Genomic DNA, 12,975 nt, shown 5'->3' with positions numbered 1-12,975 from the left:
AACTCTGAAAGTAACCAATTTCTTTAGAAAATTATTAAAATTTCAACAATTTAGAGGTTATTTTTATGTCATTTCCCTTTAGGATTCCTATTGCAAAAAGAATACATTACTGTATTAATCACTTTTCTTTGTTTTCACCTTTTTTAAAATCTAAAGAACATTTTTGTTCATTTTATATTAAACAACAAGGTCATTAAATATAGCTCTTCAGATTATTTAACTTTGCAAGTATATAACCAGTAATATGAAAACATTGATTTTTATTCTCTCTGAGGTTATAAATATTAACTGTATTATGATATCACATGGCATTTATATGCTTAAGTATTTGATGACTCGTATCACAAATGATTTTAATATGAAGGCCCCAGAGTCCTATATTAATTCTGACTATATTTATAGACCAAAATCTCTAATGTTACTATATATGTTTTAGGTTAGTGGGATGGTTCGGCCATGAACTAAGCACCAGATTTCAGATGGATAACAGTAAGTATATTCAACTTTACTTCACAAGTCATTTTATTTTAAGTTTATTTCAGTTTTCATCTTTGTATGATATGTAATATGCATGCCTCATGGAGAGAGAACTTTGAAAATGCCACTAAGAATTCTTAAAATAAGGAATGACATTTCCTCAATGTAAGACTAAGTATTCATAGATTTTAGTATGATTTTGAGTCTATCCTTTTACAGGGAAATAAGAAGAAGCAAAATCTAAAATACAGAAATTCAGGTCTCACCAATATGGAATACCTAAACCATCAGACAGCAGGGACAGAAAGGAATCATGGTCCTTATAGTCAGGCCCAGAGAGACTTAGGTATCAAGTTTATTGGTTTTGTGATGCTGTACAAATTTGATCATTTTGGACTTTTAATTTTCTCCTCATGTATCTAATGTGAATAATAATATCTATTTCATGAGGGTAAAACATGTTCAAAGCTGTAAACCAAGCAGCATACTAATTAATAAGTGTTCAGTTTTATCCCTCTCTTTTCCCAAATTGTCCTCCTTTGGTGGCTTTTGCCACCAGCATGCGTACGTGTGTGCTAAATCACTTCAGTTGTGTCCAACTCTGTGCGACCCTATGGATTGTAGCCTGCCAGTCTCCTCTGTCAGTGGGATTCTCCAGACAAGAATACTGGAGTGGGTTGCCATGCCTTCTTCCAGGGGATCCTACCCCCTCCTAATGGATCAAACTTGCATCTCTTATGTCTCCTGCATTGGCAAGCTGGTGCTTTACCACTAGTACCACCTGATAAGCCCACTTTCACCACATACCAAACAGTAACCCCAGTGGGTAGAAATTAAAGTACATAATTAGTGCAGGGAGTTCTTAAACTGCCCTACTTCTCTTTCCTGAGTGACTTTATTCTTCCATCACATGGGATACAGAAAACTTCCTAAATGTTCTGAGAAATCAACTTAAACTTGATCCTTCAGACTGCTTCCAATCCTGAGATTTGATGTTACATATATACACATTTGCACCAACCAAGATGCAAAGGATAAAGATGGGCCCTTTGACTCAAATCAAGAAAGCTATATTTTATCTTAGCTGCTGAATCATAGCTCTTTTATACAGTTATTTAAATTGTTTGTAATAGGTTTTCTTATCTGTAAATAGGGAAGTTGGATTAGATCAGGAGTGGGCAAAGTGTTTTTTTCTGTGAAGGTTCAGACTGTAGACATGTCAAGCTTTGGAGGCTAACTGTGGCAAGTGCACAGCTCTGCTATTGTGGTGCTAAAGCAGCCATAGAAATATATAAATAGGTGAACAGGGCTATGTTCCAATAAACTTTTATTTACAAAATAAGGAGTGGGCCAGATATGACCCATAGGACGTAGTCTGACTAGCCCTCATTAGATGAATATCTAAAGACCCAGAAAATTCTCTCACTCTAAGTCAGTATTAGTTTTCAATTTGCTCTAACTAGTAATTTTAACTATTGGATTTAGCTTGCAGCTACTCAATATAATTAATTATATGACAATATTGTCTGTTATTAACTTACCTTTTCAATATATTCTTAGGCAGATCATCTTTGTAAACCACATTTTTTCCTCTTTCCTAAGAGAAGTCACTTGATGTAGTAATTCTAGCATTAAAAGTCACCTTCATACATCATTTCACTCACATTTCTGCCTTTGGAGGATATTACAATTACAAGCCATTCAAGTCTTGATATTTTGATGTCATTGATATGGTTTCTGGTTTGGAAGCCTCTGTGGACTGTGACCCATGGAGACTGCCACCGCCATTAGGTCTCAGGTGGGGATGAGGGAGAGGTTTGCTGCTGCATCAAGGCCTGGGCCCGACTGGTGGACGGCTGTAGCGAGAGCGCTGGAGCTCTGTGGAATGCAGCCCTGGGGTCCCCAGTTCATCTGCCAGTTCCAAGGCCTAAGGCACCGATCCGTCTCTCACTGTGCTCTCCTCTACGAGCACCACTGCCAGGCTGACTGTTAACACAGCAGGACCTCTAACCACCTGCTAAGAATCTTGTACTAGAAGCTGTGTGTCCACCCTGCCCTTATTACAGGGGCAGACAAGATGGAAGTTGCAGGTGAAGGAAAAATATACTAGTACTTTAGGTCCATGAAGTTTCTTTTAATTATCTCAAAACTCTTGGGAATAAAAGCTTTTAAGTCTTACATTTTTTTCCTTCTACTTTGCTGTCATTAAAATATCCATAAAGGACACTTTTTAGATACATCCTATAAAAGTGATATTAATTTTTCAGAACTGCAGTTAATCCCTGGAGTCAATGGATTCCGAATCTCAAATCCTCCCATTCTGTTGGTCTGCTCCTTACATGCTAGTTTAGAGGTAAGTGATCTATGCGTCAAACTTCCCACGTTGTCACCTTTTCTTTATCTGAGTGTGACATGCTGTCATATTTCATCTGTTAATCAGCTAGGTTAATATGCACTGTGCATAAGCATTGAACAAAGGGCAGGGTTCTCCTATAGGACAGTGACTGTGGCTCGTGTCACCCTTTATTTATATCTCCCTCCCCCAGCACAAGGCTTGGCACAGTGTTGGTACTTAATGTTCCATAGAACTCAGTTGGGGAGACGTATATTTAGTTCCACTTAGAATTTGTGTGAACTTGAATGAGTCACTGGATCTTCTATTAGTCTTTCTATATGGAAAATAAGCCTGAAATATTTAAGTCTTGATTAATTCACTCATTCAAACATTTATTTAAAAATTATCATGTGTCAGACAATGTTGTGATTACTGGGGACTCATTTCTTCTAGTTCTATGAGTCAGTGAGCTGACAAAGTGCCATATGACAAAATTATAGGAGGACTTACTTTAAGGGGCGAGGGAGAGTATGAATAGTCAGAGTAAAGCAGAGACTAAGTAAGCTTGTCCCATGAGGTAGGGTGTATTTTCCCCCTTATTGGGGTTTCTATGTCATTGTATCCATGTGTAATCTTTACTGTTACTGGCTTAGTGTTTTTCTTTAAGTTCATTCATATTTTTACTTGAAAGTAGTCTCACTCAAAATTATAATACTCAAAGGGTCAGTTTGGTTTTCTAGACATGCATATGTCTATTATTTCTATATATCTAGGTACTTAACCTATAACTATTCATTTGTACACACATATTCCAATCCCAAAGAAAGGCAATGCCAAAGAATGCTCAAACTATCGCACAACTGCACTCATCTCACATGCTAGTAAAGTAATCCTCAAAATTCTCCACGCCAGGCTTTAGCAATACGTGAACCATGAATTTCCTGATGTTCAAGCTGGTTTTAGAAAAGGCAGAGGAACCAGAGATCAAATTGCCAACATCCGCTGGATCATGGAAAAAGCAAGAGAGTTCCAGAAAAGCATGTATTTCTGCTTTATTGACTATGCCAAAGCCTTTGTGTGGATCACAATAAACTGTGGAAAATTCTGAAAGAGATGGGAATACCAGACTACCTGACTTGCCTCTTGAGAAACCTGTATGCAGGTCAGGAAGCAATAGTTTGAACTGGACATGGAACAACAGATTGGTTCCAAATAGGAAAAGGAGTACATCAAGGCTGTATATTGTCACCCTCCTTATTTAACTTCTATGCAGAGTACATCATGAGAAATGCTGGACTGAAAGAAGCACAAGCTGGAATCAAGATTGCCGGGAGAAATATCAATAACCTCAGATATGCAGATGACACCACCCTTACGGCAGAAAGTGAAGAACTACAAAGCCTCTTGATGAAAGTGAAAGTGGAGAGTGAAAAAGTTGGCTTAAAGTTCAGTCTTCAGAAAACGAAGATCATGGCATCCGGTCCCATAACTTCACAGGAAATAGATGGGGAAACAGTGGAAACAGTGTCAGACTTTATTTTTTTGGGCTCCAAAATCACTGCAGATGGTGACTGCAGCCATGAAATTAGAAGACGCTTACTCCTTGGAAGGAAAGTTATGACCAGCCTAGATAGCATGTTCAAAAGCAGAGACATTACTTTGCCAACAAAGGTTCGTCTAGTCAAGGCTACGGTTTTTCCTGTGGTCATGTATGGATGTGAGAGTTGGACTGTGAAGAAGGCTGAGCACCAAAGAATTGATGCTTTTGAACTGTGGTGTTGGAGAAGACTCTTGAGAGTCCCTTGGACTGCAAGGAAATCCAACCAGTCCATTCTGAAGGAGATCAGCCCTGGGATTTCTTTGGAAGGACTGATGCTAAAGCTGAAACTCCAGTACTTTGGCCTCCTCATGCGAAGAGTTGACTCACTGGAAAAGACTCTGCTGCTGGGAGGGATTGGGGGCAGGAGGAGAAGGGAACGACAGAGGATGAGATGGCTGATGGCATCACTGACTTGATGGACGTGAGTCTGAGTGAACTCCGGGAGTTGGTGATGGACAGGGAGGCCTGGAGTGCTGCGATTCATGGGGTCACAAAGAGTCGGACAGGACTGAGCGACTGAACTGAACTGAACTGAATTGAATAATGCATATACATACACATGTCTTCCAATTATTTGGATATGAGATATTCATTAGTTTCATTAATTTATAAATTAATTAGTTTCATTCATTTCATATTCATTAGATTGAGACAAAAATTTATCTAAGTAAATATATATTGTTAATAATTATATACTGTATGATAATGAGCTTCCCCAGTGGCCCAGTAGTAAAGTGTGCCTGCAATACGGGAGACACGGGAAGAGCCTTGGGTTCAATCCCTGGGTTGGGAAAATTCCCTGGAGAAGAAATGGAAATCCATTCCAGTATTCTTGCCTAGGAAATCCTATGGACAGAGGAGCCTGATGGGCTATATAGTCCACGGGGTTGCAAAAGAGTTGTCAGATACAACTTAGTGACTAAAACAACAACAAATATGATAATGGTATTAATACACATATTAAAGAAATGCATATTTTATATACGTAAAGTATATGTTAAGTAAATATACATATATATTTCTAATAGAGATCTTAAATATATAGACATTAAAATAAAAATTTGATTTTTTTAAAGTATTGAAAGCCTCCTCGTATTCCAGCATGAGTGACCAGATAAAGACTTTCAAAATCTCTTCCAAACCTAAAATTCTAGAAGTCTGTGAAAATTCTCAGCAACTTCTCATTCTGGCCACTGGACGGCAGTGTCAAGTTCCTCTGTTTTTATACAGCTTCACCACTAGATAGAAGTAATCAGCTCGTTTCATTTCATCCCAATTTAAAAAAAAAAAAAAAAACACCTACTCAGTGTGACCACTAGATGGAGCTTGTGCTATTTTCAGGTTTTGGCAGATTTTTCTGTTTTGCATTGAAATAGACCCAGTAACAAGATTTCTCAGTGATACAAATTATATTTGGGGAGGGGTGGGGAAGTGATTAAATCTGCTTGGCAAACCAAATAATGATATTTGACTTGTTTTTAAAATATTCAACCTGAGGCACAGTTCCATTAAACATTTTTGTTTTTTAAGAAAATAACGCTTTGCAAACTTTGCAAACTTATATCAGGGAGAAGATAAATTATTAATACAATAAGGAGAAAAGAAATAAGGCACAAAGGCATACCTTAGAAAGAAGTAGCACTTAAAGTTATTTCCTCTGATTTTACTCATCTTTGCAAATTATTTCCTAGCCATATCTAGAAAATGTCTTTTAGACACTATCACCGGCATTCTTTGCAGTGGACTGACTTCAGTATTCACCTCTTCTGCCACAGAAAAAAACAGATTCCTATTTTCCCTACCAATAGTTTAGCTCCACACTGTATAACATTCACCTAGATATGATTTTTATTCTCAGCTGGAATCTGAAAACTGATGTATCTTCTACTTCAATATCTAAACTTAAACCTAGGAAAATGACCCTAAAGCCCCAGAAAAGGGATGTACACTTCTCTTGAGTTTCTCATCACTTAAGTATTTCTCTGCAGCCTCATGGAAATACCTTATTTAAATAATTCACTGTTGAGGCTATGTTTTTACCAAAATTATCTTTAAATAATCAAACCTTGAGTTAAAGAAAGTATTTTCGAAATTCTTACTCCCCATTATAAATTGCAAAATTCTGAAATTACAAAATAATATATTTCCCATTCTCTGCTGCTGCTGCTGCTAAGTCGCTTCAGTCGTGTCCGATTCTGTGCGACCCCATAGACGGCAGCCCACCAGGCTCCGAGGTCCCTGGGATTCTCTAGGCAAGATCACTGGAGTGGGTAACTGTTAAAGTGTTGTTCTTTCAAATGCTTCTGAATTTGCTATATGACTATCAATGAATTAACAGATTCAGCACTTAGCTTATTTATTTAAAAATTTTGAATATAGGAGATTAGTTGAAGTTTGAGTAAGTGAAAGAAATAAACACACAAATCAAATATTTGTTATCTCTACTTCCCTTTCGAAAAGTATTCTTACACAGTAAAATGCCAACTGAAGGAGAGATTTTATACTTAAGAATCGATATATATTGGGACTTCCCTAGTGGTCCGATGGCTAAGACTCCACGCTCCCAATGCAGGGGGCCTGGGTTTACTCTCTGTCAGGGAACTAGATCCTAGAGGCCACAACTAAGAGTTTGCATGCTACACTGAAGATGCTGCATGCCGCACCAAGGACTGACATTCCCGTGTTCGAAAACAACGATCTGGTACAGCCAAATAAATAAATATTAAATAAAAATTGCAAAAAAATGAATTGATGCACATGGATATGATTACAGATTTGTAATACAAAGAATTTTTTTAAATTAGTTATGGCATTGTTCACAATGTGTATTTGACTGAGGCATATGATGAAAAATAACACCTTATAATCAGTTTCAAACTGAAATCAGGTTTCTTTATACTGTTGCCTATTTAATAATTTACACAATAATTTTAAATATACTGTAGATAAAGAGGAAGAATAAGGTAGGAACCAGGAGGCAAATACTCCATCCCTTACTGTGACACTAGGTATGACCTTAAACAAATGACAACTATTCTTGAATTCATTTGCCTCAACCTTTTAATAAAGATGTTTGAACCAGATTACTTCAGAGGTCACCTCAATCTTCCAATTAGTAAACATGACATTAAACAACACTTATATTTTATTTCGAAGGGTCCTATTTATACATAACAACAGGTAGGCAATATAATTATTTAAATAGCTTCAAAATATAAAATTAGAGCATTCAATTAAAATATAGGGCAAGTCAGAAGAAATGTACTCTGCATTTCCTCAGAAAGTTATTAGGCACCCAATTTTAAGAACTTAAGAGTTGAGAACATCATGTTATACTTATTTTTCCTATTTAAAATGATCTAACTTTTCTAACTTTGAATTTATTTTAGCTAGTAAGAAAAATAATCTAAGTAGTGGAAATTCTGCCAAGAATTCTGTTATAAGCTGAATATTTTCAAATTACACTTTTCATATTTCCTAATTAAAAAAAAAGAAAAAAAGATTTCCACAGTGTTGAAAGCACGAAAATAATGAGAAGTTAAAAAAAAAAAAAAAAAAGGCTGTGGGGGACATTTACTCTACTTCACTGTTAACTCCTATTATCCCCTCTTAGTATGTTTAACTGAAGCCTCTGAAGAGACTTTAACACCCTGTGAGAAGAATTTAAAGCCACTTCAGAATGCAGCTTCTCTTGTTATAGTTGTAACGTGGAAAATAGTTTTACATTTAAACATTATTTGATTATTAACAAAGAGTACTGATATGTTAAAATCAAGATATTTGTCATGAGAAACTTTTGCTTTCTTGTTATCAAATCTGCAAGAGCAAAACTTCATTTAAAGAACCCTATAATCTTAATATCCCCCAACGTCTTACTGACTTATGAATACAAGTGAAATGTCATTAAAAGTACTAACTTACACAGTGCCCCCATCTGCATCTTATGGGACCCAAAGCAGATCCAGAAAGTTTACCAGAATTACTTAAATAATTAAAATGTCTTCAAAGACTATGAATCGCCAAAGAGAAGCTTGGAAAGATTCCTGTTTTTGTTTTTGTTTTAATTCCAAGCCTGACAGACCACTGGGTGGACCATACTTTACCTGTTCCTTGCTCCTGCCTTCTGTGAGAATGTTGATTCTTGAATCAGGCTCTCTGATGGCCATTTTGTTTTACATAGGAAATGAAGAGATGTCTCCTACCAAACTCCATGTAACGAGGGTTACCTGAATACTAAAGCAGCATTTTTTTTGCACTGAATATGTCAGATGTTAGGTTCTACTTTCAGCTGAAGTCTTTCCAGATTGCAGACACAGTCCATGAGGTCTGGTTGGGGAAACAGACAGATACCTTTCTACTGTCTGATACTCCTCTCTTCTTTCAATATATTAACTTAAATATAACTCCCATCTTCTCCTTCAGCCAAATACATACGCTCTGCAATAGGTCAAGAAAATCTATGCCTGGACAGTTTGAGTCCTATTAGAATGCCTACCCACACATGCCATGTGTATATACAGAAAGAACTATTTCCATAGACTTCATAAAGTATAGATATCACCAAATGACCCTATTTTTGCTCTGTGCCTACCATGATAGAGAAAAGGGACATTAAGTGGCCTGCCAGTGCATCATTCTCTGTTTGCAGTTCATTCAGTTCTTATATGTAGGATAGATCTTTAAACTCTACTTGACCTTAAGAGATAAGCTAAAAAAGCATGTCTGTTCTGACCCCTAATGTTCCAACACCAGTGACTGTGTGCCCTTGTCACTCATCTTAATATAAGAAACCTCAAGAAGCAAGTGCCAGTGTTTTCACACCAGTGTTAAGAGTTTAGCAGCAGAAAAAAAAAATGATGAAAGAAGAAAAAAAGAAAGACTTCAATGCTTTCAATACAAATGCTTCAGTAATATATAAGCACTATCTAACATTATTTGCTTTCCTGCCTGACAAAACTTAGCATCATTTTTAACTCCTTGTTTTCTTACTGTTAAACTGAAAGAGATTTAGAAATTGTTAAAATGATTATGAATAATATTGGTAACATTGCCTTCCACATAAGCATTGAACTCTTACTGTACTTTTTTGTGGACTAAACAAACTTTATACAGGAATAGACAAAAATGTTCTTGACTATAATTGTATAAAATGTTTGGAGGAAGAAGTCTGACATTTATAAAATTTAAATCCATTTATTAAGGTATGTTTTACTTGTACTAATTATATGAAGCTAATTTAAAATAGCTCTGAAGGAACATTATGTTAACTTATTTTTTTCTGCTTTGGCAAATATTGTTTAAACAACATTTGTACAGCTAATCTATCATGGAAACTTTGTGTTCAATTTTTAATGGCACAGTACTTAAAAGACATTTTTTTTACGAAAAGATTATCTAAAATGGGATGTTTTATTGGAAAGGTCAGAAGCAGGCCTTTCCTTTTTATATGTGATTTACAGTTAATTTTTACTTTATAAATCAACAAGAAACTGTGAACCTGATTGTTTCTCATTCTGCAGATCTTTAAACAAGCAACTATGAAAGCACTGAGGAGAAAATCTATTTTGCTAACTGGTTATCTGGAATACATGATCAAGCAGTACTTCAGCCAGGACAAAGCAGAAAGCAAGAAAACAGTTGTGAACATAATTACTCCATCCTGTATAGCGGAACGTGGCTGCCAGCTAACCCTAACATTTTCTATTCCAATAAAACACATTATCCAAGAACTAGAAAAAAGAGGAGTGGTTGTAAGTGTATCTCTTGTTTTCCTACTAGGTTTTCTCTATGGGTTGCAAATGTTGAGGATAAAATTTGAATTTTTCAGTTTATGCATTTTTCTATGATACTTAATTTTGATCAGTGAGGATAAATTAAGTGCCAACTAAGTATTCAGCACTCTGTTAACTAAAGACACAGAGATCTGTTATTTCTGATAAAAGGGAAAACACCACAGATTTTGTTGTAGGAAGCAGTACTATGTAACTTATCCATTCTTTTCATTATAGATTGGGCAGAAAAAAAAATAGTGAAAACCCCAATATAAATTTGTGGAGTAAGTGGAATTAAAGAACACATCAATATAGTAGAAGAAGAAAAAGTAAATTAGTCTTGTTTAGTTTGATTGAAATAAGTTATTTTTAACCTGTTCACTGCAGTCAAGAAAGACATGTAGACACATCTTAAGAGTGCTAACATTGTATGGAATATATTCTTTTGTTGCTGTTTTTTACCTTTGTGCCTAAAATAGTCCTCTTTGTCTCTTGAAGAGAACTAATAATTGTTTAATGAGCAATTACAGGATAAATAGTGATATCTATTTCCAGAGATAATATAATTTAGAAAATACTGCACTCAGTTTTCCAAACCTTTAGGAGAGATTTCCCCAGTTTTTGGAGACACATAGAATATCAGCAATCCAAATAACATTCTACCATTTGCAAGCCATGTGCTCCTGTGAAAGTTGGTAAACATCTATTGACTTGAGACTTCTCATCCATATTGGAATCGAGTATACTTACCTCAAAAGTTGTTATCGAATTAAAAGTGCCAGCAAACACAAATCATTTATTATGTTGTCTAGCCTGTAGGGGTGTCTCTTAACAACAGAGTCACAGTGATCTTCAGACAGCTGAATTATCTAATTCATGAGATTAGGGATTATTGAATTCAATGGAAATATAATTGACTAAAACTCTCCAGATCTCAGTGAAGTTCTCATTCATTGAAATGTGTGCAAGGGTTCCAGTCTCTTCAGGGTCTCCCCGCAGATAAACTACATACCCAAACTATTGGATGCTTATAAAGGATGAGTGCACTTCAAGAAAGCACTTCAGACATTAATGTACCAACCCATTAATATTTTAATTATTATTAAGAGAATAGCTTCAAATAACACAAACATGACGTTTTACTTAAAGTGAAAAAATTCTTACATATTAAATTTTAGAGTAATCAGTATGAATGTTTTATGTAAGTTTCTCTTGAATGCAGATTTCCATTATGTGAAAAATGCTAACACTATTGTGGCTTTACTTTTTGTTTCCCCTACAGTGTGACAAACGGGAGCCAGATGGCATTCGAGTGGCTCCAGTTCCTCTCTACAATTCTTTCCATGATGTTTATAAATTTATCAATCTGCTCACTTCTGTACTTGGCTCTGTAGAAACATAAAATAGCAGTATTTTCCGCAGCAACTAAGGCAAATAAAATGCAAAGCCTGCAGTTACTTTATTACTATTATTCAAGTCTTAATTATTGGAAGTATTTAAAAACTGATTACAATTAACTGGAAATGAATTGCGTACTTTATAGAACACATGACAGTTTTGCTAAGGACCTGTGGTCTTGAGATCTCTATGGCTGTCGAACTTCTTGGTATTTGGTGAATCAAAGTATTTATTGGTGCAAGTATCACATACATAGTCTTGATTATCTGTCACATTTCACAGTTAATGAAATGTTTTCTGTTGGTTTAATTATAATTTGAATGACAACTTCATATGTATGTAGAAATTTTTGTATCAATTTTAGAACTATTACTTTAATTTTAATTTACCAAGCAATTTCTTATAGGCACTGCCATTGAACAGTCTGAAGAATGTATGCTTTTTACAGTGTTCCACCTAATGCCAATCTAAGGAAGACAAAATACATTTTCTAGGGCAGTGGCTTTCAAATACTTTGGTCATGATCTATACTAAGAAATGCATTTAATACCAGGGGCTAATTTGTGTACATGCCTTACTTCATCGATTCTAATACATAACTTTTAACCACATTTTAACATCCAATAAAGAAGAAATATCTTTCAACTTTCATTCAACAGCTTCTTAAAATTGCCACTGGCCATTCTTTCATGTTACCATCCCTGATGCTGCCATGATTCTCATCCTGAGTATGCTGCTGCTGCTGCTGCTGCTGCTGCTGCTGCTAAGTCGCTTCAGTCGTGTCCAACTCTGTGCGACCCCATAGACGGCAGCCCACCAGGCTCCTCTGTCCCTGGGATTCTCCAGGCAAGAACACTGGAGTGGGTTGCCATTTCCTACTCCAATGCATGAAAGTGAAAAATGAAAGTGAAGTCGCTCAGTCGTGTCTGACTCTTAGCGACCCCATGGACTGCAGCCCACCAGGCTCCTCCGTCTATGGGATTTTCCAGGCAAGAATATTGGAGTGGGGTGCCATTGCCTTCTCCAATACTGAGTATGTATCATCCTAGATTTGGTTTTAAAGTTGTATACATAGTAGAAGCAAAAGTTGCATAAATTATTTGCCTGTGCTTTAATATTCATTACTTTATGTCACCACAACAAATGTTGGTTGAAGTTCATTAAATTTATTTCTTTACTCACTCCTGTGTCCTAATCCATTTTTCATGAATGTCCTTTTATTTAACGTTATCATAATCTCTTGTTTTTGTTTAACAGGAATCACTCTGGATAAAAGACTTTATTTGGATGCTTCTGTTCTGTAAAAGAGTGAAATAAATCACAGAAGGATTCTTGCAGTTGAGGACCAGAGTTAGGAAAAAAGTGCTCATCTCTGAAGCCCTGTACCAAATCTA

At 36.0% G+C, this 12,975-nt stretch overlaps 1 protein-coding gene across 2 annotated transcripts in view; it reads left to right on the top strand.

Moving 5' to 3' along the window:
• The window catches only part of KYNU (kynureninase), a 121,262-nt gene extending 108,500 nt beyond the window's left edge, over positions 1-12,762 (top strand). Inside the window, exons 12-15 of one of the 2 annotated variants that reach the window (XM_059874543.1) lie at positions 437-489; positions 2,745-2,830; positions 9,932-10,162; positions 11,466-12,762. In XM_059874543.1, the coding sequence (XP_059730526.1) occupies positions 437-489; positions 2,745-2,830; positions 9,932-10,162; positions 11,466-11,585 (490 nt within the window). In that variant the 3' untranslated portion in view covers positions 11,586-12,762. The remainder of the gene's footprint in view (positions 1-436; positions 490-2,744; positions 2,831-9,931; positions 10,163-11,465) is intronic. The other variant, NM_001191308.3, reaches the window with a different exon arrangement.
• Positions 12,763-12,975: the final 213 nt, after the last annotated feature.

This window comes from Bos taurus, chromosome 2, assembly GCF_002263795.3.
Source record: "Bos taurus isolate L1 Dominette 01449 registration number 42190680 breed Hereford chromosome 2, ARS-UCD2.0, whole genome shotgun sequence".
Classification (NCBI taxonomy): domain Eukaryota; kingdom Metazoa; phylum Chordata; class Mammalia; order Artiodactyla; family Bovidae; genus Bos; species Bos taurus.
Note: the sequence above shows the minus strand (reverse complement) of the source record. Positions and strands in the feature narration are given on the sequence as shown.